The following is a 27,959-nucleotide window of genomic DNA, read 5'->3' on the forward strand; positions in this document are numbered from 1 at the left end:
CACCAGGGACAGCTCCCAAACCGCTCCCCGCCGCCCCCGACGGCGGCGCGCGCGGGACCGGCGGCGCGCTCCCCGCCGGCTCGGGCGCGCGCCCTCCCGCCAGCGCGCGCCCCGCGCCGGGGACTAGGAGGGAGCCGCGCGTGCCGCTCGCAAGGAGCCAGCCTGCGCGTCCCGAGCCGCCGCGGCCGCAGCCGGAGCTGGCAGGGGGCTCCCGCCCCGGCACGCAGTCGTCTCCCGCGGGCCTCCGGGCCTCCCCAGCGCCAGTCTCGCCCGCCCTGCCCCAGCAGGCGCCGCAGCCCGTGGCCTGGGCAGGAGCGGCCGCCGGTAGCTGCGCCCTGCCCGGGACGGACGCCGGACCGCCCCGTCACGTGCGCCCAAGTCCTCGGCCGGCCGGGGCAGCGCCGTTCCCATGGTTCAAGGTAAGAGCCGAGCGGTCGCGGGGCGCGGGGGCTCAGGACGCCAAGGACGCAGGAAGGGAAGCCCCGACTGGTGCCCACCTGGGCTGGAACACCCCCTGCAGCAGCCTGGAGCCAGGCCCCTGCCCCCTGCAGCGGCCCCGCCACACCACCTGTCCCATCTCCATCTGCCCTGGAAGTGCGCCCCCGCCCCCGGGGAGGTGGCTGTGGACCGTGAACGGGGACCCAGGTGGGCAGCGAGGGCCCGAGGGAGGCGGGGGACCCACTGTGTCAAGGGACGCCTGGGCTCTGTCTTGGCCTGGCCATGAAGGAAATCGGGGAGAGAAAGTTTCCAAGAGGAGCCGGGCCCCATTCTTTCTGCTGCCGGGAACTAAGACCTTCCATTTGCTGAGGCTTTGCCTTCTACCAGACACCTGCCGGGCACCCGACCTGCGAGTAATCATTCATGCAATTCACCCAACACCCGTGAGAAAGGGGCATTGGCCCTATTTGACAGATGGGAAAACTGAGGCTCAGGGAAATCTGGTCCCTTGTCCAAGGTCACACAGCCAGTAAATGGTACAGCTGACCTGAAACCCCCATCGTCTGTCACCGCCACTGGCCTCACACGCACCTTTGCCTGTTTGAAATCTCAGCTGAATGTGGGAGAGGAGTCTCAGACTGGCGTCTGCGTTTTCCTAGCCAGGAATAAAAAGACCTTCCAAACCCCAAAGACCCGAGAGAGATTGCCTGTCCACCCTGCCGGCTCTGCCACCTCGTCGCACCCGTGTCCAGTGCTCCCAAAGCCAAGGGCCACGTGGCCACTAATGGTCCTGCCAGGGTACATCTCAGGCCAGCGCCCATGACTCAGTGACAAGAATCTCAAAGGTCAAGTTCACTGACCCTTCTCGAGGATAAGGGAGTGTTCCAGAGGTCTCAGCCCCTGCCTGCCTTGTTTTCACATTCCTCAGGACGCCGGACCTCCGGAGAGCCTCCGGAGAGCCCACGGGGACAGTCTGCCAGCCCCCCCCCCCAGCATTCCTCTCTGCTCACGCCAGGACAGGCTCTCGGTCGGGGCGGGGAGGGGGGGGGGCGTTTCCAGACAGCATGAGAACGTCCAAACCCAGCAATTTCCCACTTGCTAGGAGAGCCTCCATCCCCCTTCTGCCAGCGGCACTGAGGAGAGAGCCTCGGTGACCAGAGCTCTTCTTCCCAAAGCAGGTGGTGCCGGCCCTCCCTGGGCCCAGGGGAGGGGTTGACTCTGGCCTTTTGTGCACTTACCACAAGCTTCCTCGGGAGCTCGGGAGCTGGGAACTTGTGACAGATGCGTCTTGCTCCCCAGGCTGGGGCTCAGGCAATGTGGGGTTTGTTCATCTTTCCATATGACTGGATGTGGGGCACCTGCATGACAGGGTGAAAAAAACAGGGTGATCCTTGTGCCCTGGGTCCCCCCCGACTTCTGGTCTCCCTGCCACTCGAGTTCCCAGTGGGCTCACTGGTCGGGACTCACTCGGAAGGCCTGGAGTTGGCCTCCTGCATGGTTTGGGAAGGACCTGCAGGCTCTCTCAGCCTCCGCGCCCAGGGGTGCCGGGGATGGGTGCGCGGGGAGCTCTGGGGAGCATCGGCTGGTCTTTCTAGCACTCACTGCCACTCTCTGCCGAGAGCCTGGCCTGCAGAAGTGTCGCAGCTTCTCCAGCCTGGCCTCTCCAGGGGAGCGAGGGGGGCGCCTACCACAGAGCGCCTCGCAGCCTCCAAGGCTTCAAGTTCCCTTACGCGGCACAATCGTCAAACGTGAGTAAGGACGCTCGGGGAAAAGGGTGGGCACAGCCGGAGGAGCCAAGACCGAGCTGCCCAGTTCCGTCCACCTTTCCAGATGACCTTGGACAAGTCACTCTCCCTCACAGTGTCAGCTGTGAAATGACGGAGTGGCTTGTGTTATGTCCCTGATGAGCCGTTACCACTCTGTTCTTCAGAGCCCTGGACCGAGCGGTGAGGCTGGGAGGAGCTGCAGGATCGAGGGAGCTCAGAGGGTCTTGAACTCTCGGGGCCGACCTGAGTCCGAGGCCCCCACTCCAGCGGTCCCCCCAGCCTTGCCTGTTTGGGCGCCGGCTCTACATCGCTGAGCGCTGGTGCTGGTGCTGGGGGAGCCATATGGCCCGGCCTGCCGGAGGCTACACAGCAGGGACCCGCCTCCCACAGGGAGGCCTCCAGGCCTGCTCTACAGAGTGAGGCAGTGAGATCCCGTGAGGCGTAATGGCGGAGCTCAGGACGGGTGAGGGAGCAGGCGGGGCTGCGGGAGAGAACTAGTACCTGTCTGTCGATTGTGTCTGCCTCCAGGCAAGAGGCAAGGCCCAGTGGCCACAGGGCCCCTGTCCTGTCCTCCCCGGAGCTCCTGGCCCTGCCACTGTCTCCCCAGTAAGCAAGTCTGTGTCTGTCCGTCAGTAAGAGGCACTTTGTTGGGGGAGGGGTGGACAGTGGATCTGGGGCTAACTTGGGCAGATCGCTCAGCCTCCTCGTGTGCAGAACTGAGGGTCCCCTGGCTTCCCCCACAGCACACGGCGGCCACTGAGAAACTGGGCCTGCCCGAGGTGTTGGATGCCCCGAGCCTTCCCACAGTCTGCTCCGCGGAGGCCAGGACGACGGGCTTCTCAGCTTGGCTCTGCTCTCCTCCTGGCACTGGTTTTCCTTGTGGTGTCCCGATCCCTTTGGATTTGCTCCAGAGGGGATTTGACAAGCCCGGCCCCTCCCGTGTTTGCCGGCCCCTCTCCCTCCACCGGCTCGCGGCTGCGGGCGCGCTGGTCTCTCGTTTCAGAGCTCTTTGTTCCTTTGGGAATGAGGTTCCCCCCCCAGAACAGGCTCAAGCTGGGGATTCCTCCCCCAGGCTCGGCCCAGCCCGCCTGGCCGGGGGCTGTCTGAGGAGGAATTCTAGGGGCCACCTTGTCCCCGGGTGAGACTAGGCTGCGGCAAGAGCCCTGAACTCGCACTGGGGTTCATCTCTGAGTCTGGCGTTGCTGTTTCCTGGGCCGCTCTCTGAAATGGGACTGTGGCCCCTACTTCCCAGGGGGCCTTGCAGGATGAAAGAAATCATCCTGGTGAGGGGCCTGGGGCCTCTGGAGCCGGGGAGTGAGGAGGAGGTTAGAGCAGGCAAGGCTTGGAAGCCCTGCTCTGGGGGTGGCTCTCTTCAGAGGGTCCCCAGAAACCGCAGACATCGCGAGCCTGCGAGGGACACGGCCAGGTCCGGCCTCGAGAGAACGTTCGTGGGCTGCGGTGTGAGGGCTTGCTTGGGGAGGGCGAGGCTGGAGGCGAGAAATCTCTGGAGGGGACCCCTGCCTCCAGTTGGGAGCGAAGCGACGTCGGCCCGGACCGGGAGCGTGAGAAGTGGGAAGCCACAACCATCTAACCCAGGCAGAGGCGCTTGGATGAGCACTGGGTGGTGGGAGGGGCTGGGGACTGAGCCAATAGTGTCCTTAGAGCACCGTTCTGCGCGGGGTGGGGTCCCGGACCCCCGAGGGGGCTGTTGTGTTCCAGCAGCAGCGTCAGAAGTGCCCGGCACAGCCTGGCTCGGTGGTACGGCCTGTTCTCTGCACATGGCCTGCCTGCCTCGGGGGGCTTTCAGGGGCGGGGACCCAGGTCGTGCCCAGCCGGTCACTAGACCCCTGTGCTCAGCTTTCCCAGGTGGCAGAGGTGGGAGGAGCCTGGGCCGGTCGGGAGGCCCCCATGGAGGCTGGCCAGGCTCCCATGGCTGCAGCCTCGTCTGCCACCTTCCCTGGCCACGAGAACAGGTTGGTAGAGTGGTGGAGTGGGTGAGAGCAGTGGCCACTGGGGCTGGCCAGAGCTATGTTTCTCCCCAAGCTGTGTGTCCCTGGGGAAGTGACTTAGCCTCTCTGGGCCTTGGGTTCTGCAGTGATGATATTAACATCTACCACCTAGCGTTCGCCAGATCAGGACTCCGCGGGCCGACTGGGGAGGGTGGTCCGGGCATGCTGCATGCCCGCAGAAACCTCTCATCCAGGCCTGGTCCACCCCCAGGGGAGCCCCGCCCGGCGCTTGTTTCCTGGCGGGGCCGTGGAGCAGCCTCGGGGTCGCCCTGGCTCGCCGTCTACCACCTGGCTCTGGCTTCTTCCCGACCAGATCCACAGTTTCTGCAAAGCAACAGCAATGGCAGAGGTGGCCCTTCAGGGCGCCCCCAGGCTGGTGCTGGCCAGTGGGGCCCTCTGCTGGCCTGGATCCTCGGAGAACAGCCCCCCCCCCCCCCCCCCCCGCTTATTCCCCTCGCCCCTGTTGTTAATCGTCCTCCGGAGCACTTTGTGGTGCGTCCCATTGGAGCCGGCACTCGGAGCCGTGCTACCCCGGTGTGGCTACCATCCGCAGCAGCGTCGGCGTCCCCGGGAGCTGGCTGGGCACAGACTCTCAGACCCCCTCCGGACCTTCTGCCCTAGCAGGCTCCCCGGGCGATTTCTGTGCTCAGTGAAGTTTGAGACACACTGTTCTGGAAAACACGCTGCTCACCGAAACAGAAAACCAACGCCACCTGCAGAAAGCTGCCGCAGGTGACAGTCTCCTCCAAGCCACCACGTCTCCAGCTGATCTGGAGCACGTTTTAATACACTAAAGGGATTTTTAGATAAAATCCATTTATGCCAGCTCAAAAAGAAAAAAATCAAACCCTGCATTCCTTGTTTTTTCACGAAGGAAACGCTGCCGGCGTCCCCGCGGTGACCATGCCCCCGACCTGCGCTGGGCAGGTTAGTCGATTGCGTGCCAGCACCCCCTCCCCGCGTCTTCCGGGGGCTCCTCTGCGTGTGTCCCTCCCTTGCCGTTTTAGCGGCCGATCCAGACCCTCTCCGGCGTCACACCCACCTTCTCGGGGTTCGCCGGGCCCCACGTTAGCGGGCCGGCCTGTGGTTCGCCGGGTTTTCGCGTGTGCTGGATGGCATTATTCACTTGATCCCGGGTGTGAGCCCAACAGGAGAGGAACTGGCGGCAGAAGGGGCCTGAGGGGGTGTGCGCTTGTGAACAGAACGGGACAGCAGGGCTCCGGAAGTTCTTGATGGATTGTAACATGGGTGTGCGGCAGCAGGCACCCCAGATTCCGAGGAAGATACCCCATGGGCCAGACGGAGCAGTCAGGGAGGGCTTCCTGGAGGTGGAACTTGAGCTAAGCCGGCAGGGAGGAGGAGGGGGTGCTGGGGAGGTGGGGCATTTCTGCCATCACTGGGATGTGGGACGCAGGTCTGTTGACCTGGGCTGGTAATCAGTGACTCACAGAAGATTCTCCAGCAATCCGCCCCCTACGAGGGTGGGGGTCCAGCTGGCCACTTCCCCGTGGTCTCATCGGCTCTGAGCCTCAAATCTGTTATGACTGAGGTCGCCTTTCCTCATTATCTGGCCTCTCGGCTCGAAAAGGCTCGGCACCTTCCCGGTGCTGCCGACGAGGGAGGGACCCAAGGCAGAGCGGGAGACCCCTCCTTATGGCCTCAGCTCCAAAGCGCCAGCCTGGCTTTGGCTTTGTGCTTGGCGCCCGTGCGTCCCCCTAGCGTTGGCTGGGGTTATTTTGCCGGACTGTTGGGAGCGGGAACGGGGGCTGCTGGGAGCTCCGGAGTGTGTGTCCCAGGGCATGGGTGGAGGCCGGGGAGCATCTTTACTGAGTCCCTGACATTTGCGTTGGGGGTGGGGCTCACCTCGCCGTGTCTGAACGTCACACTTACTCCCTGTTGTCCGATTCTTCCATTTGTTGTTGGCAAATGGACGTCCTCTTTACCTTCCGGAGCCTTCCTAAAGCAACGATGCTCATGTCTCAGATTTCAAGGCAAGTGCCTCGTCCAGACGCCCTCTCTCGGCAGGACACTCCCCACCCACCCCACCCCACCCCCACCGCTCCCAGAGCCCAACAGACCCCACTGGCTCAGGAAGGACCCACATTTAGGGCCGCGACCTGTGTGTCTGTTGCAATCAGAGTCTCCCCCTGGACACTTTGTGAAACCAGCAATGGCTTTGTGAGGGCTCATTCTGGGATATGACGAACCAATTTTGGTTCGAAAGAAGACAGCGAAAAAGTCTCGTGTTTTGCAGAAAAACAGCAACTTCTTCGTAACCTTGTCAATTTGCGAGCTTCTGGTATTTACCTGTGTTTGGAGTTTGTTTGGTTAAAACATTCATTATACAGAAGGCTCCTGGCTCAGTGCGAACCCATTTACAAAATTAAAAATACAGTCAACTTTAATTTTACCTTCGTGAAACTTCCCACACGAGCATTTCCTCTAATTACCAAACAGATTTCTATTTCAAAAAAGAAATTTTGGGTTTACGGTGCAGCGTCTTACATAATCACTTCCGTGGTAGGTCTTATTGTCACAGGCTGTCTTGTTTTTCCCTGAGTCCCCCCCTCTCCAGAATTCTCCCCACCACTGGCCGTGAGACCTGGGGGCAGGGCAAGAGGGAGGGGTGGGAGCAGGGGGCGCGGCCAGAAGGCTGCCGAACCCACAGGTTGTTCGGACGGGCACAGGGGGTTAGGACCCCCAGCTCAGCCCAGCTCCCAGCGCAGGCTCCCCCCAGCTGGTGAGCCGAGAGGCATTGCTGAGCCGCTCTGCGTCCTGCTTTCCTGGTCCGTAGAGACAGGACGTTTGTGCCCGTCCCGCAGGGGTGGATGTGAGGGTTCCTCGTCACCCCGTAGGAGAGTGATGGAAGGAACCCAGTGCTAGATGCTGGGGTCTCTGGGCACGGGGGGCAGCAGAGCCCGTTGCATGGCTCCCCGGGTGGATCTCAGGTTCCCCGCTGTCGTGCGCAGCAGGGAGTCAGTACCCTGTTTCCGTCCAGTCCCAGCCGAGGGCAGAGCCCAGACCCCAGCCGCGGCCCAGAGGGACCTGCCTGCCTCAGCCCTGCTAGCCCCCAACCTGTCGGCTCACTGCTCGCTCTGGAACACGCCCAGAACCTTCCTCCCTTGGGGTCCTCCTGCTTCCTGCCCTCTCGGCCTGGACCACCTCTCCTGGCTAGTGTGGGTCCCGGCAGCCCTGGCACGCTTCAGGGTCTAGTCCCTGACCCCTCGTCACCTTCCCTGAGGTCAGCCCATGGCACGCACCTTTGGACCCGCTGTTCCGCTGGCTCTGTGGGGCTTCCCGACTCGTCTCCCCCTGCACCCGAGACGAGGAGCCTCCGGTGGGGGGGGGCACCTATTGGTGCTGTCCGCCTGTGAGCCGAGCCCCTGGCACAGAGATAGGAGCACTCGGTAGATAATTGTTGGACAGCTGGAAGTTTTGTGCTGTTCTGAGCCCCCTCCTCGCCTGCCAGGGGCTAGAGCGGCTTCTGCCTGGCCTCCCCCTGGACCGAGACCCCCCCCACCTTTATAGCCCCAGACGACATCTCTTTTCCCATCAGGAGCGCCCTCCAAACACGCAGAGCCTCCTCAGCGAGGAAGGGACTCAGAATGTTCCAGAAATGGACGTAAGCGCCCGTGGCGGGAGCACGGCCGGCTGACCCACGGGGCGTCAGCAGGTCTCCTCCGGGCAGCGCCTGGCATTTTCCAGCAGCAGGAATGTCCTGGTGGGGGCCATCCTGGGGCTGGCGGGTCTCCCTCGGTCAGGCCTCAGCTCCCGGCCAGGCCTCTGGGGTTAATGCTGCCATTTTTCACTGACAACAACTGCTGGTTTAACAAAAAAGAAAAGAAAAACAAAACAAAAAAAAACCCACCACTTAATCTGTGCGACGCACTCTTTCAACAACACGCCTACACTCCCTGAGAAATGGCTGAGCCCAGTTTTCTTACGGAGGGAAGTTGATATGAAACAGATTGCTGCAGGCAGGGTCTTTGCTGGAGCCCGGGCCACCCAAGACTGCTGCAGTGGCAGAGCGGCCCCCAGAAGTTTCCAGCGGAGCCGCTGACTTACTGGTAGCAATAGAGCCCCGTGGAGGGGACACAGGTGGGTGTGTGCTCCGGGCCCAGGGCCCACCTGCGTCAGATGAACGGAGGGGGTGGGTGCTGGGCGGAGGGTTGACCGCCGCCGCCCCCCCCCCGAGGCCGCCAGGACAGCCGTGCACAGGTGGGCCCCCTGGGGGCCCTCGTGGCTTGTACTTGAGAGAACTTGACGAGACCCCTGGAATGTGGCCCGGAGCCAGAGGCGGTGCTGCCCCCCTCCCCTCCCCGAGGGTGTGTCCAGCCACTCGGCTTGGCCGTCTTGGATGAACTGCGGTTTCCAGGGGGAGATCTCCGTCGGGGTTCATTGCACAGGTGCTTAGACCAGGTCACGTCCAAAGTCCCAGTCTAAGGGGGAAAGCGGGGGACCCTTAGACTGCAAGTGCCATCATTCAGGTGTTCCGACCCGCCCGGCCGCACGGCTCTCGGTGTCTGGGACTGCCCTGCCGTCTCCTCGGCTTGGCCTCCCAGGCTCCAGCAGGCCTTTGGCTCCCCACCCGGCTCAAGACCCTGCCTTGAGCCTCAGAACCAAGGCGGGGGTGGGGGTCCTGCCTTGAATGAGCTGCGCTGACCTCAGACAAAGGCAGGGATCCAGGGGTCTCCCTGGTAGGCTCCGGGTCCCGTGGATGGCATCCGAACTCCCGGGGGGTGCCCAGGGGGCAGTGGAGCCCACAGCGCATCCCCCAGCTGCTACACTGTCCGGCCAGTCCCTCTGGGACCTCCAGGTCACTCGCCCACCTTTGCCTGAGCTCCTCTGTTGTTCACACACATGTGCCTATGCACACGTGCCGTGTACACACATGCACACGCGTGTATTTATCCAAGCACAGCGAGAACTGCAATTCAACATGTGCAAGCGACAGCACAAACATCGGTCAGTCCGAGCGGCCGTTGCGTGCTGCATACGTATATGCAGGAGCACACGCTTTGCTAAGACAGTCACCAGCTCTCATGTTCTTAAGGTTAACGATCTATACGCACATGTGCACGCCCTGGGACAAGGAGGTGGCCGTGCCCCCTACCATCGGCTCTGGGCCGGCCTGGCTGCGGCAGGAATGTCAGGGCAGCTAACAGGCACAGGGTCGCCGCGGTGGTGACACAGGAGGGAGCCCTGGGAGTTGGACAAGTGCGGCCACAGCCCAGCCGTTCGCCCCGCCGACCCCCTTCCCTGGGGGACCCCCCTGTGAATCAGGATGAGGACTTTTGTCTTCCTAACTCACAGGGCTGTGTTCGGAGTTGATGCTGCTCCTGAAAATTCGTCTTAAACAGCAGGCAGCGGTCCAGACTCAGGGGGCAGGGATCACGGGGTGCGCGGGAGAGCGCGGGAGAGCGCGGACCCTCCAGCTTGCTCCCTCTCTCCCGCCACCGGCCAGGTCCCGGCGCCCGGCCTGTTGGGTTAAGCAGAGCTGACTTCCTTCCCTCGGTGCACGCAGCTTACTGACGGCGCCCGTGGAAACCGCGGGAACCTTGTGAACCGCCAGAGCACGTGTGTGTGTGTGTGTGTGTGTGTGTCTGGTTTATTGTTTTCAAAGACCTTATGCGGATGTCCTTTTGGCTCTTACACTCCTGTGGGGATAGGGGAGGTGACTACATGGCACAGGTCGTCCTACAGAACGTGCCTCTCGCCTCCTGTGCCCACGCTGTGGGGCTGGGACATTGGGGTCCCCTGCAGAGGGAGCCCTCAGAGGGCTGCTGCTTCCTCACCTGGGCTTACCTGAAACAAGCCTGATTCCACGCAGTCCCCCGTGAACAGAGTCTTTCCCCCACGACTCCCCGGCCCGCGCTCAGGCTGGACCGCGAGAGACCCAGACGCAATGAGAAATTAAGAATCTTCCAGCAATAGACCCAGAGGGCGTGCCCTGGCCAGGAGCCGGGCTGTGACCCTGCCCCCAGGACTTGGGAGCCAGGAGGAAGAGAGGTCCTCATGCTGCTCTTTATTTCGCCGTAATTTCGGAAAGATCTTTGCTGTATCGAAGATTCCGGGTCGGTGCGTTTTCCCGGCTTCACCGCTGCCGCCTGCTGTCTCCTGGCCCCACCACCCTCGCCAGGACGTCCGCGCGCTGCCCCCCTCTGTCGCTCAGGGTTCTAGTCTTCCTTCGATGTCCACATCGCCGCCGGTCCTGACAGTTTGCTCAGAGCGGCCCCTCGTGCCCCGGGTGTTTCTGGTGCGTGGAGGGTTTCGGACCTGAGTTCCAGCCGGCGTTTCTGCTCACGGGCCGTCTGTCCGCGCACCTCCCCGTGGGGGTGCGGGTCCCGCGGGCCCGCCCCTCACCTCCCGCAGCCCTGCTCCCTCGCCCAGGGTCTGTCCCTGCGCCGCGTCCCCAAGCCCGCCTCCTCCGTGGCATCTAATCTGACGTTAATCCCATCCGGTGTGTTTGTCGTTGGGGGGCGAGGCTTTTTATAATCTCTGAAAACTTGGTTTGGTTCTGTCCAGTGTCACCTGTGTTTCTACCTGATGCACCCAGTTCCTCCTCCCGAGTTCGGACCACGGCAGTGACCGCCGCCAGAGCTATTTTAACGTCCTGCCTCCTAAGCCCGTCGCCTGTGCCATTGCCGGGTTGGTCCTGAGGGACTGACGTTCCTCCTTATTATGGACTGTTCTGTGGGCTTCCTCGCATGCCAGGTCACTTTCCACTGGATGCCGCACGTGGCCAGTTTCACCCTGTGCCTGTCTGCCAGCCCCGTTCTGGGCTGTGGCTGTTATTTGGAAATGGTTTGATTCTTCCTGCTCTGGCTTTTTTTTTTTTTTTTTTTTTCTCAGCATCCCTCGGTCCGGCCCCTCTGTGTTACAAACTTCTCCTCTAAGAACTGGGAGCAGGAACTATTCCTGGACCCGTGTGGCCGTGAGCAGTGTTCTCTAGAATCCTTTCCGAGGGCTCTCTCTCTGACCTCAGGTAGGCTTGGTGCATCTCCCAAGGTGAGGATGGACAATCTAGAAAGCACTTCAGGAAGGAAAAGACACCGAACTGCAGCAGGCAGAAGGGCTCCGTGAAGGCTGTTCGTGGGCAGACAGACCCCGCCGACCACCCACCCTGGCACCATGCGACTTCTGATGCACCAGCTCCCGGAGCCCACCTTGCTTTTTCTGTCTCTGGGCCTTTGCACTTCCTGTTTCAAATGCAGGGATCCAGAGCAGAAACCAGGACGCAACAGGAGCTTAATAAATATTTGCTGTTGAATTGTTGATAAGCTATAAATGCCAAGGACATAGTATAGACAGTAATGCTAGTAGATCCCAGAAGAGAGAGCCATACCCAGGATCTGGAGGGCAGGAAAGGCTTGCTCAAGGAGCGTGCCAACTGATAGCCAGAGATTTTAATAAGCAGAACTGGAAGGGAGTTCAGGGCCCATGGAATACCGCCAGAGTCCCAGAGGCAAGACCATGTAGCGTGTGGTTGGGAGGCCCAGGGAACGATCCTCTAGCCAGGCGGGTTTCCAAGGCAGGGCAGGGACAGCAAATGCCACGGTGAGGAAGGAACCCAGGGACAAGCTCGGAGGGCCGGGAACACCCAGATGTTTGGGGCCTGGACCAGGAGAGTCATGCGCAGGCCTGGGTTCTGGGGGGGCTACTTGGCTGGAGCGTGGGGGTGCCCGCGGAGGAAAACCACGGCTCTGAGACACAGCAGGAAGATAACCCAGCGCCGTCTGCGTGTGGGGCCTTGTCTCGTTAAAAAATCATCAAGATAATACCTGTTAGTAGACTCTTCAAAGTGCCCCGGGCTCTCCCGACCCTGAGCTGGGTGCTGAGGCACCTGGGCCCCAGAGCCCGCAGCCTGAGAACAGAGAAGCCACAGGCTTCCGAACAGAGAGAAAAGGACAGCAGGTCGGTGCGGGCTCCATCAAAGCCGCCGTCCCCTGCGGACCCCGGCAGCATTTAAAGCTCCGGGTCGCGTGTGCACATCTGTCCTGACAGTCTTGCTCCCTGGTCCCGGTCACTGCCACGCTTGGCACAGCCGGACGTCAGAGGATGCAGAACGGGGCTGAGGGAGAGCGAGGACGTGGGGCTGGAGACCCGCGTGAACGTCCGGTTTTAAAGACGAGAGACCCTGCCACGAAGGAGGAGAGTCCGGATTCACACCCAGGTCTCTCCGGCTCCCAGGCGCACCGGGAGTAGGGGGAGAGGCCCACCCCACTGGCATGAGTGCAGGCTGCCTGGAGGAGGAGGCATCCGAGCCGGGCCTCGGGTGGCAGTGGCGAGGGCTCCCTAACAGAACAGCCACGGGGGCTCAGATGAGATGCGGAGGGCGGCCTGGGTGAGGGGGCGCCAGAGGGCATGATGGAGGCGGCAGGTGTCTCTGGAGCCACGGGGCAGGACTTGAGGGAGGTCGGTCAAGCGGAGCCGGGGGTCTCACCTGGGCCGCAGAGCAGGGCTTCGCCGTGATGGGGGTGTCCAGCCCCACAGAATGGAGACAGCTACCCGGAGCTCCTGGACCAGGGAGGGCCACGCGGGGGAGCAAAAATCAGGGCCCAGCCCCTCCTGGGCTCCCGGGGAGGGGGCACTCCCAGTGCTGCCCGGACCCCTGGGGGGCAGCGCTCCCAGCATGGCAGGTGGCTCAGGGCATTCACGGGTGTCCGCCTTCCTGACCCAACAGACCTGGTCCTGGGCCACCCCCGGGGATGCTCCCATATTTGGGCTCAGTTGGGGCTGGGCGGTGGGCTGCCTGGGTGGTCCTGATGTACAGCCTGGGGTCAGTCTGTCGCTGCCCTGGGGCCCTCATTAAAGCCCGGGCTCCTGATCCGTAGGTCTGGCCGGGGCCGGGCTTCTGGGCTCACCAGCTTCCCGGGTGACACTGGGCGTCTGAGGGAAGGAGTTATAGGCCCGGAGGCAGGTTCAGGAGCTGATGGTCCGCAGGCTGCCAGGTTGGAGGGCAGAAGCTGGGGTCAGAGAAGTCGGTTTTCTGTTCTATGAGAGCTGGGCTCTCTGTGACAGGGAGCTGGCTCCCCACCCCACACCCTGCCTCCTCCTGGAAGCCCTCCTGATTGCTGATGCTCTGCCCTGAACTGCTTGCAGATACCCACCGCCCCTGCAGGGGACAGGGGCCAAGGGCTGCAGGACCCCTACGGCTGCCAGTGATGGACCAGTTGCTTGTCCGACCCTTGAGATGCCCAAGGCAGCCAGCCTTTCTGAAAAAGCCCCCCACGACCAGACCCGACCCCCAGTTCTGCCTCCCACCAGCCGTGCGCAGGTGCCCTTGGGCCGGGGACACCGTGTCCATGACCCCCGTCCTCTCATCTGTGAACCCCAGGGATGAGGAGGAGGCCTGAATGGGGTGAGGCGCGCCTTCCCCTACCCAGTGCCGCAAACGCAGGTGTCAGCGTTCTCAGCTCTCCAGGAGCCGCGGGCTTTCCCCCGGGGCACACAGCCAGAGCAGGGGGCAGAAACTAATGGTGTCAGGGTCTCCGCAGTCTCCAGGCTCCCCTTGTCCCTACACAGGAGCCCCTCCATAGCTGGTTTGGGCTTCTCCCCCGAAATTCACCCACGGCCCCAATGTCCCCTCCCCCCTTGCCCCGGCGTTCAGCTCCCAGGAGCGCGGTCTTGGCTGGTGACTCACTCCACAGGCACATATGCAGTTCCTGCTGCTCGCCAGGGCCCGCGCGTCAAGGGGAGGCCAGTGGCGTATCCCTCACCGAGCTCGATGCAGAAGACGGGCCAGGCCTATGGAAGAGGGAGCAAAAGCTTCCTGCAGAAGGCAGGACCCGAGCGCGGTCCCAAAGGACCAGAAGTTCTTAGCCACCTGGGAGGCAGTGAGCAGTGGTCCCGGGGGCGTCCCAAGCCTAGAGACCATAGGGTAGGGACAGACCTGGGACCAGCATATGTATCCATGGCGCGGTCCCCATCCTGAGGCCAAGGTGGGGGTCGGGGCTGGCCCAGCCGAGTGTGGGCTTTATTCAGAGGAACTGGGGACATCCGGTCCAGACTTGCTCTCCGGGGCGGGCAGGGGTCATCATGGAGGACGGCTGCCCCACCTGTGCTCCGCGGCCCCTGACACACCCGGGGCTCTGAGCCGTACCTTCCAGGGGAACCCAGTGGTGCTGAGCCCCCCGGTGACGGTGGGTGCGACCCAGGTGAAGATCTCCGATTTGCTGGGGCCCCCGAGGGGCTGGCGCTTGGCGGGGAGCTGGGCTGAAGGGGGGTGCATGTCGCAGCGGCCCAAGGCCAAGCATCCCGTCCTAAACGAGGAATGGAGGCGGCAGGGGCCGGAGCTGAGAGTGTCCGGTGCTGGGAGCCGTGGGCGATGCTGTCCCGCCCCACCGCACCCTCCCTCACCGAGCAGGGAGACCCCGAAGCCCCGGCAGGGCCAAGGCCCTTGCACTAGTCCTGCGCTTCTTGGAGCCCTTGCCACGGGGGACCCAGGCTGAGCCTCTGCCTTGAGGCAGGAGAGGGGGCAAGAGAAGCTCAGAGCTGGGGCCTCTCTCGGGGTCCCAGCAGGTCTGCACGGTGACCGAAAGGTCCAGGGTCCTCTCTTGCCCCAAACCCACAGGTGCTGCTCCAGCAGACAGGAGTCCTCAATGGTCGGGGTCGGCCTCGGACACGTACTAGATGACGCTGGGGTCAGGGATACAATGATTGCTTCCTTCGGTGTGGTTGACTGCCCCCCCCGGGTGCCTTAGCGATCCCCAGTCTCTGGGGTGTTCCCACATGTCACTGTCCTTCCCCCGGGACAGCAGCCGCGGGGCGTGGAGCCAGTGGGCCTCCGGCAGAAAGGCCCATACACCGGGGACCCACTATTGGGCCCTGCCCGGATGTCTGCTTCCTTGCTCTGGGCAGCTGTGCCGCCCAGGGGTACGGCCGGCGGCCTGCAGGGGTCCCGTGGGACAGGTGCACCCCAGCAGAGCATCCCCGAGCCCCGCTTGCTCCGTTCTGCCAGGCTGAGGCCACGAGGGTTTTCCCAAATGTCATTAGGGTTTCATCAGACCGCAGGAGCCGGGCCGCAGGAATGGGCAAAGGCCTGGAATCAGATCCTGCCCGTGCTTCATCCTCGGGTCCAGACCCCGGCGCACCGTGATCTCTGTGTCTCCGCGTCCCTGTCTTCGCATGGGGACACGCATGGGGCCTGGGCGGTGAGTGCCTGTGAGGGTTAAGGGACACTTCGAGGCAGTGCCTTCCGCTCAGCGCTGGGACGCGGCGTGTGTTTAATAAATGGAAGTCCCGGCCGGGTCCGTCCCTGCGCCTCCCACGCTCTGACCTGGCCCAGGAGCCGCGCTCTGTGCTCGGACGAGGAGCTGAAAGCAGTAAGCGACGTTTAAGTCAACCAGCAGAAGGGGTTTTGCAAACCCAGGTTCTACCCACTGTTACTGTTAAAGGAGAGAAAAAGGCAGCCCAGCAACAGCGGAGCAGAGGCTCACCCTTCCCACCTGCCCGGGAGACACAGGGGTGGGGGGCAGGCAGGTGCGGGAGGCAGGGGCCGCTGTGGCGAGACCCCACCTCTGCCCTCCCAAGTTCAGAGCCTGGTCAGTGGGGGCTTGCCCCCGGTCCCAACCCCATTCCAATCCCACTTATCTCGGAGCCCTCGCTGTATCCTCGCGCTGTGCTGACCCCTGGTGACAGGGCGAGGGACACGTGGCCAACCGGGGTCTTGCCTTCACGGTGCTCGGAGTCCAGTGGGGCAAGGAAGGAACACAGCCTGTCCTGACCCTCCCACCTTTGGGCAAGCTGGAGCGGGCGGCCAGGAGGAGGGAACGACAAGACACCAGTTTTGGGGCAGCACAGCCAGGTTTACCCCCTGCTCCCCCACTCCGAACCACGTGACCCCTGTGCACGGCTCTGGCTCTGTGTCCTGGTCTGTAAAATGGGGTGAGGGTGAACCTGCCCGGACTGCGAGGGACTGAGATGTTGGCGCAGAGGGTCGCGTCCCGCCAGGCACAGGACGGGACCATGTGCTTCTTTCTCATGTGGGTACCTGGGAGCCACCCAGAGTGTGTGAGGGAAGCGGTGGCCTGTCCAGACAGGTTGAGGAAGCCCAGCAGGGCAGCATGGGCGGAGGGGACCCCTGGGCAGCCTCTCTGCTGACGGGCCAATGTCTTTGCTGCACTGGAGTTGCTTGGGCCCGAACCGTGAGCATCGATTGGCACAGACGCACGTACGTCTTCCAGACCACGGGAGGTCAGGCAGGAGAGGTCTGGGGGTGGCTGGGACCCCAGGGCCGGACATGGCGGAGCTCAGCATCAGACAGTGGGTGCCTTGCCTCCTCCCCCCCACCACCCCCAACTACTCTGGGGCCCAAGGAGGCAGTTCAGGGCCGCTGACCTGTGCCCAACCCTGGTTCTGTGCCAGATGTCCAGGGTGACTCTGGGTAAGCCTCCTCTGCACAGAGAGGGGACAGCAACATATGCCCCTGAGCCTGATCCCCATAGGACCCCCCATGCACCCCGAGTGTCCCCTCCTCTGGCCCGGCAGGACACTGTGCTAAGGTGGGGGCTCTGGGACCGACGGGAACGGGACAGCTCGGACTTGTTAATCTTGATCAGGCTCTGGAGGCTGTGAGTGTGATAGCCTAGCTCGTGAAAGGGCCCCAGGCTTCCACTGGCAGGTTTGCATGCCCCAAAGGTACCCCAAAGGACCAGGAGGATCTGGGTGGCTTTGGCAGGGCTCCATGACAGAGGCCAGGAGGGCCTTCCCAAAAGTTCCTGAGGAAGGAGATAGCGACTGCCTGGGGACCGTGCCAGAGGAGGCAGGAAGGCCCCCAGGCTGGGGGTGCCCTCTTTCCCAGGCAGTGGGGAGGCTGAGCGCCTGGCCGGTGCCAGTGCGGCCCCCGGAGCAACTCCCTCCAGATTCCTGGCCGCGGCTCAGGCCCCCGAGCCACCCAGGGCCTGGGGTGGCCACTCAGTGCTCTCCCTGCAGCACACGGCCTCGCCTCCGCAGCCTCAGCAGCATCCGGGGACGCCCGGATGGGACACAGGGACCAGACGTCGCTGCTCAGGGGGAGGCTTCGTTTCTCCAGCAGCGGTCTGCCCCCGGACTGTGTGCGTGGGGTCACTTTGCAAAGAGATGCATGTGCTCCCCGCTTCCCACGTGGCCTGGGGAGCGCGGTGGGGCAGCCGTGCGGGGTGGGGGGGGCGTCGAGGGGAAGAAGGAGCTGGATGGGTCTCCCGCCTCGTCCTACTGCCCAGGGCTCCTGGCTCTGCCTGGGTCTGTCCTGGAAGTTCCCCTCGTTCCCCGAGAGCTCCCAGCCCCCCTCACCCCCTCACCACCACCCCCCGGCCCACTCACCACCCCCCTGCGCTCACTCAAAGTTCCTCTGAGCATTGAGCACCTGCTGTGCGCTCTGGGCTGGGTGGTGGGGACAGACCAGGAACCCCAGGCAAGGTCCTGCTCCCCAGTGCTGACCCTGGTGGGGGGCTCTCCAGCAGGGACAACTTCTGGAAGCCTGTGGACCCCAGATATGGCCAGTGCCTTGTGCCCCTCATGGCAGTCCTTCAAGGTGCCCACGGCGTGTGGCAGGCCAGCCCAGGGCACCCGCTCCCCAGCCGCGCATGGTGGCTCTAGGCAACCCCCACCCCGTGCCCACCCCCCCACCACATGGATATTCTCTGGGCCCGGCACCAGGTGGGCTGTGGTCTGGGGAAGCACCCCTCCAGGCCTCCAGGCCTCCAGGCCCCGCCGCCAGCCCGACCCGGCCCAGCCAAGCCAGGCTCTGGAGAGTATCTCTGAGACCAGCCGCAGAGCCGCTGAGAACTGCCCTGTCTATTCATTACCAAACACAGGAATCCGGGAGCCCGCGGAGCGTGAAATTAGGAACAAATGTGGAGGAGGTCTAGACAGGAACTCGGCGGCCGCTCTCGCGCAGGACCACGGGGCCCCTGGGCTTCCAGGTAGCAGGAGCGCTTTTGTAACCAGACAGACGTGTTTGTGCAGGAAAAGGCGGGCCGGCGCTCCATAAGCCCTTGACGAGACAGCGGGACAGGGCGAGGCCTGCAGGGAGGCAGGACCCTCTGCTGGGCTCCCCCGGCCTCGGTTTCCCCATCTGGAAGCGAGTGGCGACCTCATCGCTTGGCTGGAAGGGCTGCTGGTCCCACAAGCCGATGCCAAGGGCCCCCTACAGACTCAGGGAGGCCCGGGCATCCACGTGTGTCCCAGGCGCCCCCACGTTCTGGTACCTGGTGGGTTTGGAAGTCGCTGGTGGAGAAGAGCCAGAGGCCCGGCTGGGGCTCAAGGGTGCCGGGCTCGGCTTCTCTTTGGCTCCTAAAGGAGCACCGGGCATCTAAGGTGAATGCAGTGGACAGAAGCTTTCATGACCCTGCACGGGTTGGGGCTGGGGGTGGGGGGAGTTGGCAGGGGGACGGGGCGAGAGGAACAGGAAAACAGGAGTCTGAAACTTGGTGCAGGACGTGTGGTCCAGATGGCAGCCGCCCGGGGGTCTTCTGCCAGAGGAAGGTGGTTGTGGGGAGGGGGTTCCGTGGGGAGAGGCAGGTGGAGGCTGGCGTCTGGCTGGGCCACCAGGTGTTTCCTGCAAACCAGCCCTGACACCAGCCCATCGGGTCTTCCTGCTCCGGAGACAACCAGAGCTCCTAAAGCCGCTGGCTCTCCGGCCCAGCCCCCTCCCCAGACGCCAGGGGTGGGGGCGGGGGCACACAGGCGGGCCCCATCTCACAGCCGGTCCCTGTAAAAACTGAGGGTGGGGACAGGGAAGCAAAGCTGTTTATAAAGCTTTAAAACCATTTATGGTCCCAAGGGGCAGATGAACAATTCAGCGCGATCCCAGCCAAACCGTCTCTGCCGGCAGGATGGTGAAGACTTTAGGGGAGGAAGTCCACCAGGCTGGCCCTGGGTCTGCCAGCACCTCTCTGCTCCGCCTTTGCTTTGCTATCCGCCACCCCCCACCACCACCACCACAGCCATCCCCTTCCTCCGGCAGCCCAGCCAGCCCCTCCTTCCAGGGAGCCCCCTGGGGTCACCCCAGGGCAGGCCACCTGTCAGCAGCCCTGACCCCCAGAGCTCTCCATTGGTCTCCTGGGCCCTCAGCATTGCCATGCTCAGGACAGAGGTGCCCAGGGGCCACCGGGACAGCCTGATCTCCTCCAGGCTCCCGGGGAAGCATCACCCGATGAGCCCACAGCTCTCTGCTCTGCCCGCCCTGGGGGATGCCGTCTTGCTGTACGGCCCCGACCCATGGCTGACGCTGTTTTACCTTCGCAATCCTCAGCGTCTGCCCTGCGTGTCCATCGCCCCAGCCCCCGGCAGGCTGGGCTGGTTAGAGACACAAACTTAGATGTTTCACGTCCAGAGCTGCAGAAATTGGCCTCTAAACCCGGGCATACCCTCATTACAGGATAAGGAAACTGAGGCCCAGGGCCTCTGACCCAGGGTGACCAGCAAGTACATGGCAGGACTTTCCTCACTTGCCTCCACCCCCGTGTTGGGCAGGATGAGGGCTTCTCGGGCTCGTCCCCATGGTGTCGGAGAAGCACGCGTCTGACAGCCCTTCTTCCACTGACGCACGTGTGAGGTCATGGATGAGCCACACCCACTCCCCGTCGCTGGCCTCGGCCTCCCTGTCCCCAGCCTCCACCACGAAGTAGAGGAGTGGGACATCCCAGCCCTGGCATTCCCAGGATTGAGAAATTCAAGAAGACTTCCTGGAGGAGGTGGCAGCATGCTCTGGGTCTTGGAAGGGCGTCCTGGGGATGGACACCACCAGGACAGAGGGTGGCAGGAGGGTGGGCCCGAGGGAGGCCATGTCCCTCAGAGGGGGTGTTTGGAGTTAGCTGTGGACGGATGACAGGCGCGGGCTGAGGCAGACCCGCCAGCCGTGTGCGCGTCTGCTGGCTGGGCCTGGCCCCGGGACTGGCGCCCGCCGCGGGTGTTGCTGCCCTCGGCATGCGTGTATCTGCAGAGCGAGACGGAGACGCTCCAGCTGGACGTGGCCCTGGTGTTGGAGCCGTGGCTGCTGACAGCCCTGGGCGCCCGGCCTGGGTCGGCACCCTTCCCATCACGCCAGCAGGCTGCTTGCCGCTGGAGGGACCCCGAGAGCCAGGCCGAGCAAGGGGCCTCCGGGATCTCAGATGCTGGAGAGGGGCCCTGTGGCCACCACGGCCACTCCCCCAACGTCCTCCCAGACCTGACAGAGCAGTTAGAGCTGGGGAGGGACACGTGTGTTACCGGTAGCGATCCGGGCGCAGGACGCTGGCCCTGGTGGGACCTTTGACGTCACCGCCGGGCCAGGCGAGAACGGAGGCACAACTAGCAGGGGGGAGCCAGGCTGGCTGTAGGGCGTCTGCGGGGTGCCGGGGCCTGGGGACGCTGGACTGCCCAGCAGAGCTTCAATCCCTGCGCGGCATCTCTTGACTCTTGCGAGCTGAGTAAGTGCCCTCAGTGACCAAGCAGGAGCGAAATCATCTTCTGGGACATAAAGAACAGAAACTTAGGCAAGGTGACACGGTCACACAGAGAGTCACTGTGCGCATGCGGGGACGGAGTCGCACTTCTGCCGGTCGGGGCCGCGGCCGGGCCGTCTCTGGGCACCACGCGCTTCCGCTCCCCCCAGCCAGGGCCAGCTCCTCGGGCGGCCTGCGTGCGTGGCTGAGGGCACCTGTCTCTCTGCCTTGGGTTGGATGACCGGCAGGGACAGGGCAGGGCTGGGTCCCGGGCCCGTTTCTTGGGGGAGAGAGAAGGACTGGCTCAGCCTGGGACACACGTCCACGGCGACCCCGGCGAGTCACGGTCAGAGGGCGGGCAGGCAGGATACAAACACACGGCCCAGGACCAGGCTTGGAGAGGAGAGCGGGGCTGGGTAGCGCCTGGAAACCCGCGGGCTGCAGGGCTTCGCACGGTGGGGTGCAATGGGGGCCCGGCTCAGCCCCAAAACGTGATGCTGCGGCCGGTCTGACCTCTGCCCGGGCCCCGGAACGACTAGCGCTGGCCCCCGGCAGCCCTGGTTTGCTCATCTTCAAACGTATGGGTGTGGGAACCACCACACCCGCGGGGTCTCCCGGGGGTCCCACCTGGCAAGTGCTGGGCAGGACGGTGCAGAGGCCAGGGCCCTTTGGGAGGCCCCGGATTCGGGGTGGTGGGCCGGAATGGTGCGCCCCAGCCCACCTGGGCGGGGTGCTGGGGCTTGGCTGGGCCGCGGGAAATGGCGCCGCTCATCTCCGAACCTCACCTCACGTCTGCAAAGTCAGGGTGCCAGGGCCCGCTCGGCCCTCCTACGGCGCCACGGACACTAGGGAGGGCCGCCTGGGGTCCATTCCCCTGCCGCTTCCTGGCCCCTTCGGGGCCAGGATGAGGAGGCCTGTGGTGCCCTGAGAGCCCCAGAGGAGGGCAGGGTGCAGGGGAGTCGGGCCAGCGGCTGTCGGCTCTGCTTTGCCTCACCTCAGGGAAAAGCATGAAATGCATCTGGACAGCAGGCCTGGCCCCCACACAGCCTCCCCCCGCCAGCCGCCTCGCCTGCACACCCAGCTCCCTGGATCCGGCCCCAGGTCGGCTTGCACCCTTGGCAGGGCCAGCAGGCCAGCTGGCCTCCGCCCGCTGGGGGGCCAAGGCGGGTGGGAGCTGCCCGGCAGGGTGCTCAGGAGTGCGGGGGTCCCCGGGGCTCCTGCTTTGTCTGCTGTGGCCTGCACTCTGTCTTCCTGGCTTGGGCCCTGTCCGCACCTCTGTCTGAGTTTGTCTGTGAGTCTGGGTCTCGTTGTGTCATCACTTTGCGTCTGTCCAGATCTGCCTTACTGTCTGTCTGTCTGTCTGTCCAGAGTCTGGGTTCCCAGCCCAGCCCACTCTCCACGTCAGTGCAGGGCTGTGCTCCCCGCCATCTGTGGACGGGGTGCTGGGCCCCTCCCCAGCTCACCGGAGAGTCTGCAGGGAAACCCCTGCCCTTTCCCCCTTGCTGGACCCCTCCCTCCACGGTTGCCCCGGGCAGGGGCCCGGGCCCTCCCTTCCCATGCACCAACTGCTCAGATCTTGAGTCTCCGAATGAAAATCCCATGTCAAATCTCACACATTCCTGGAAGGGGGAAAAATGGGCCCAGATTCCAGCAAGTCTTTGGCAAGGTTTATCCAAAAACTTTAGAAACGCGCACGCCACAAAGCTCTTCGTTGCACGTTCCTGTGACCGTAAAAAGGAGGAAATAATGGGAACGGTGCCCCATAGAGCCTGGCTCAGGAAGCTCAGCTCCCCCACGCTACAGAGCACAACGGAGCCCAGAAAAGCAGCCAGGCTCCGCAGGGGTCCCTGGGGGTGCTCCGTGTGACCAGGGCGCATGTGGTCCATGCAGGGATGGGCGGCCTGGGGAGGCGGCGAAGGGGCGGGAAGTATCTGCCGAATGCCCTTCTGGCTTAAGAGAAGGAAAGAAAGGTATATTCGCTTGTATTTTTAGAAAGAAGCCATGGGTGGTAAACCTAGAACTAAGTAAAATTGTTCCTTCTGGGACAGATCAGGGGGCAGCCAGGAAGGGTGACCTCTCCGAATGCACCTGGTTTTATGCTTTTGACTTTGGACCCAAATGTTCTCTACCATTACAAGGCAGAGACTATATCGATTAAGGGGAAAAAACCTAAGAACTCACTGGAATAAGTGAGTCTGAGTATCGAGTTGGAAAAGCCATCCTAGGAATTATTTCAAGTGACTTTGAGATAGTCTTTTTACCATCCACCCCTTGGGGGTAAGAACAAAAAAGGGAACACAGTAAGTATCGTGTTGCATTCAGTAGACGTGCTAGTAAAAATACTGGTGATGTTATTTCAAAATTATTGTATATAGCAGGGCAAAATAAATAAGGAATAAAGTCAACATAGACTTATGTTTTATTTTCCTCTTCCTAAAACATATATATGTATACATGTATATGTGTGTGTGTGTGTGTGTGTGTGTGTGTGTGTGTGTATCCATTCCTTCCCTGGCTCTGGTATCTGAAAAAGCCTAGAACCAATAAAAACCCAGGGGCAGCTAACACCCCGAGTGCTCAGACTATGTTCTCTACAAACCCCTTCCCACTAAGAGACCCCAGCTGTGGCAGAGGAACCGTAGGTCCCGAAGTTAAGATGAGCTGGAACCTACAAGCCTAAAAGTCAACTATTATCAAGGATTGGGGGGGTCCCATCCAAATGACATAGGAGTGAACATGGAGGGGCCTCCAAACCCACAATCCCACTGGGATCCTTTGAACACCCAAAAAGTACATTCAATATATAAAAATCCACGAGATCACAGTGATATTAGGAAACTATCACACAGCTCTCGGGGACCCAACATGTTGTGAAAACTGATACAGAACTGAACTTCCGGGCCTTTCTCTGCAGACTGTGTTTTAGGATAACCACGTAGGTCTTAGGGAGGAGAGTTCCTTAGGGACCAGAGTTGAGAAAAGCAGAAGGAATCATAGTATTCAAAAGGTCACTCTTTGCGGTCCCTGATGAAATAATGGGTCTCGGGGACAACCCCACAGGCTGTTAATTCAACCAGGTGGAGGGGCCGATGCGAAACTTTCCGGTGGAGGAGCTGGGCCCACAGCAGCTGAACCCACTGGTTATTCTTGACACGACCACGAGAGGGACGGAGTCTCAGTCCCTGGAGATGATGTGACCGGAAGCCAGTGTAGGGACAAAACAGCAATAGAGGGCCACGGCCACGGCCACTGGAGGAGACCCAGCCAGCTCCAGGTCAGAGAAATGGCCCAGTTCCTTCGATAAACAACCTGGCGGGGAGTGGACGAGGAGAGGGAGGGAACGGACGTGTTCTAGAGTCGAAAAAGCCAAATGGGACTGGAGCCTGATTTGAACGCACTGTAGAAAGGCATTTTGGAGCTGATGGAGGGAAGCTGAACACAGACCGGGTATTTTTGTTTAAGTCTTTATCTGCCCGACTTTGCACTAAATTGATGCGCTCTGGGATTTCCTGTACTACCCTTAACTTCGCCCCCACCGCACGCCATACCCCTGCAGAGAGGCGACGGCAAATTAGAGCAGGGTGTGTAGGAGCTAGCGACCGCCGGCTCGCGGGAGAGCCCTGCTCGCCACCCCGGAACGTTGCAAGCCGTCGTCAAACCTTTGTAACTCGGACCAGGCCCTGGTGAGAATCGGCGTCCGTGACTGCTCCCCGCAGGGAGCTTTCGTTCTAGACCGGGTTCGCCGGCGCCCGGCTGGACGGTCGGAACGGCTAACCGGAGCGCGGCCAAGGACGCACGTCCGTCCTGTTTGGGTGTCTGCGACTTGTGCTGTGACGGAGAGTTTACAAAGGGCCTTGTCCTTTGGCCTAGAAAGCCCACTTCTAAGCATTTAGCCACAACAGCGCTTACTGAAACACATCTACTTGGAATATCTTTTCTCGGACCACCGCAATACGCGTTTTACCCCAACACAAAATTTTTATAGAAACCAGATCGGTTATGTCACAGGATGGGCTATGCCTAGAAGTCATGTCGCGGGAGAAGATGTAATGATATGCAAAAATAAGGAAGATCCTGTTAGGTTACAAAACCATATGTTCAGCTTGACTGTGTTTGGGTGAATTTAAAAATGCGTGAGCTCGGGAGAGCCGTGCTGGAAGGGCGCCATTCCCTGAGAGCGTGCTACGCCGAGTGCCGGAGGGCGCCCGCCCTCCCGGAATCTTCTGGGAGCCCCGGGAGCCAGGCCGGGGCGTGCGGCTAGCCTCGGCCCGTCCAGGTGTGGAGGGCAGGCCCGGAGAGGGAGGGCAGAGCCGGCCTGGGTCTCTTCCTGCCCCTCCCTCCCGCGCGGATGCCCTGGGGTTTCGAGGTCCCCCCGTTCAGCCCATCTCCCTGACTCCCCAAGGGGGGAGGGCTGCTTCGGCCGCGAGTTGGCGAGGGTGCTCCAGGGGCGCTGGTGGCCTGTGTTGCAGGCTGTTGATGGAGAAGGGGGCGGATGACAGCCGGGACCGTGGTCATCACTGGGGGCATCTTGGCGACTGTGATTCTGCTCTGCATCATCGCCGTTCTGTGCTACTGTCGGCTCCAGGTACTGCCCCCGGGCGCTGAGGGGGGTGTGAGGAGGGAGCCCCCTACCCTACCCACGAGGGCTGGGGCCCGGGAAGAGGGGAAGGGTCAGGTCCTGCAGAAGGGGCAAAGCAGACGGCCCTGGCCTGGGACCCAGATTGGGGGCTCAGGATGGGGGCCACCGGGGGCACCTCACCTAGGAGAGGCCAGGAGGCTTAGGGAGGGTGAGGCACTTCGCCAGGGGCACGCAGCTGCCGAGCAGGGGAGCGCGGGTGAGCCCCTGGGCCCTCCACATCTCCCCAAGGGGAGGGGAAGCCCTGAGTGCAGAGCAAGGCAGCCCAACCCAGCACCCACCGTCAGGCTGCCTGAGCCCTCTGTGCCCCAGTTTCCCCACCGGCAAAATGGCGATGACCCTTGCCCTGCCTCCTGCGGGGATGAAACCAGCCAGGTCCTTCCTGCCGTGTACGGAGGGGGTGGGGTGGGGGGTCTGGCCGGAGCGTGCTCCCCGCAGCGTGCTCCCCGCAGCGTGGCCGCCCCGCGTGGGGGCTGGGCGGGGGCCGGAGCTCACCCGCCTCCGCCCGCAGTATCACTGCCGCAAGAAGGAGGAACCGCAGGAGGACGAGGAGGAGCCTGACTTCGCCGTGTCGCACCTGCCCCCGCCGCCCGGCAGCCGCAGCCTCGTGCTGACCAACGGGCCGGCGCTCTACCCAGCCGCCTGCACCTCCTTCAGCCAGAAGACCCCGCAGGCCCGCGCCCTCTGCCGCAGCTGCTCCCACTACGAGCCGCCCACCTTCTTCCTGCAGGAGCCCGAGGACGAGGGCGTGCGCAACGGCGGGGAGCGCGTGGCCTACCAGAGCGTCGGCCAGGAGGACGCGGAGCTGTCCCCCGGGGGCTTTGGGGGGCTGCAGGCGCTCAACCCCAGCCGCCTGTCGGCCATGCGGGAGGCCTTCTCCCGCAGCCGCAGCGTCAGCACCGACGTCTGAGCCGCGCCGCCCGCCCCACGGCTCCCCAGACCATGGTGGGGTGTCCGGGGCACACCGGCCTGGCCCCAGGCCGGGACCAGGGCTCAGGCCAGCCCTCCGCACCTCTCTGTCACCACGGGGGGCCACCGGGGAGCTTGGTGGCTCACGGCAGGGGTGAGGCGCAGTGAACACCCGGGTGGCCACCAGAGGCAGGGGCTGCGAGCCCGGGGCAGGCGGGCACAGGTGAGCCGAGGCTCCCGGGTGAGCAGGTCGCAGGACAGGGCAGGGCTCCAGGGCAGAGACATCAGGCTCCCGACAGTGAGGCTGCCCTGCCCCGGAATGGGGCCATCCCTGCCTGGGAAGCTGACCCCGTCCCCCGGTCCCTGGGCCTTCCCACCTGTTCAACAAGGAGGCGGCAGCCGCAATGCCACTGGCCCGGAAGCAGGTACAGACCAAGTATCCTGTCCTGGGAGGGGGCCGCCGCCTCCGCCTCCCTCCCCCGCACGCACGCACCCCTGGCTCCCAGTGCCGGGCTGCTGAGACTCTCTTTGGGCCGGTACCTCTACCCTCAAAGAGCTAGAGGGGCCGCTCCCAGCCCCAGCTGGCTTTCTGGTGAAAGAGAGAGGCCCAGAGGGAGGAAGAAGCCACGAGCCGACCACCTCCCTCAGGAGCGTGCACCCTTCGGGACGCGCCCAGGTCCGAAGCTCCGGGGGGCTGGGCAGACAGAGCAAGGATCAGGACCTGAAAGCCCTCTGATCTCTCCGTGAGGCCTGGGACAGGCCCTCCCACCCACTGGGTTTCAGCTTCCAGGGGCCCTTCAAGCTCTGGTCCCCAGGGGAGACACCCCAAGCTCTCCCACACAGCCCCTGTGTCTCAGCGGGGGGTCTGGGAGGAAGGCCCGTGATCCTGCCCTCGGTCCATGGAGGACCAGTGAGCCCACTCACCGCCAGCCTCCCAGCAGGGCCAGGGTCCCCCTGGGAGCCCACCCTCCAGCTCGCTCCCTCCGGCTGGGGAAGCAATGCCCAACGGCCACCCCAGGAAAATGGTCCAAACTTAGGGGCCCCAGTCATGGGGAACTCAGCTCCCCCACCCAGCCAGATGCAGCCTTTCCTGCTCTGCAGCAGGGCCCCAGAGCCCCCTGTCCTCTTGGGGCCTGCCACGGAGCCCCCAGGGTCGGGTCGCCCCTGTCTGCTGGGAGACAGGCCAAGCTCCCCAGTTAAGCCCCTTCCTAAAAAGCAAACTGATCTTTGAGGGTCCCTGAGCTGTGGGCAGCCTGAGCACCTGCTTCTTGCCGGAGGCTCCAAAGGGTGGAGTGGTCGGGCGTGAGCAGAGCTGGGGAAGACGGAACTGTTCTTAGCTTTCTGGATTATTTCTCCTTCTTCCTTTCTCCTCCTGCCTCAGTCTGGACACACCCGTGGAATCCATCCCCAACTTTCCCACAGCCCAAGCTCCCCGCCTTTGTGGGGCCCCATGACTTTGTTTTGTGCATTTGCTTGGGGGGTGGGCTGGGGTGGGGGGCAAGCCCCGGGAGGTGGCACTCCCTGCAGCGGTCCTGTTCCGGGTTCCTCTTTCCTTCTCTGGTCTCTAGTCTCTGTGTAGATTCATAGATCCTCTTGAAATGAGATAAGCACCCCTCCGTGTGAGCTCACGCAGCCGCACTGAGGGGACCTGCGGGGAGCGGGTGCTCCCTGGGATAAGCGAAAACCAATAAAAGTCATCTCCAGCACCACCGCACTGCCGCCACCTTCAGTCCCCCGGGACTCCAGGCCCGCCCAGAGCCCTCCCCGGCACTTCCTGGGAAGGGGTGGTGTGCAG

General features: G+C 63.1%; 1 protein-coding gene across 3 annotated transcripts; it reads left to right on the plus strand.

Annotated features, from left to right (window-relative positions):
* The first annotated feature begins 92 nt into the window (after positions 1-92).
* On the plus strand, positions 93-27,870 carry FAM163B (family with sequence similarity 163 member B). Of its 3 annotated transcripts, XM_059141601.1 has the most exons (4): positions 4,768-4,945; positions 5,088-5,140; positions 25,089-25,204; positions 25,767-27,870. In XM_059141601.1, the coding sequence occupies exons 3-4, from the start codon at positions 25,112-25,114 to the stop codon at positions 26,163-26,165; spliced, it is 492 nt and encodes a 163-aa protein (XP_058997584.1). In that variant the 5' UTR covers positions 4,768-4,945; positions 5,088-5,140; positions 25,089-25,111; the 3' UTR covers positions 26,166-27,870. The 3 variants fall into 3 exon arrangements, with proteins under 3 accessions (XP_058997582.1, XP_058997584.1, XP_058997583.1); XM_059141599.1 differs by lacking the exons at positions 4,768-4,945; positions 5,088-5,140 and adding an exon at positions 93-419; XM_059141600.1 differs by lacking the exons at positions 4,768-4,945; positions 5,088-5,140 and adding an exon at positions 20,341-20,604.
* The last annotated feature ends 89 nt before the right edge of the window (positions 27,871-27,959 follow it).

This window comes from Mustela lutreola, chromosome 12 (assembly GCF_030435805.1).
Source record: "Mustela lutreola isolate mMusLut2 chromosome 12, mMusLut2.pri, whole genome shotgun sequence".
Classification (NCBI taxonomy): domain Eukaryota; kingdom Metazoa; phylum Chordata; class Mammalia; order Carnivora; family Mustelidae; genus Mustela; species Mustela lutreola.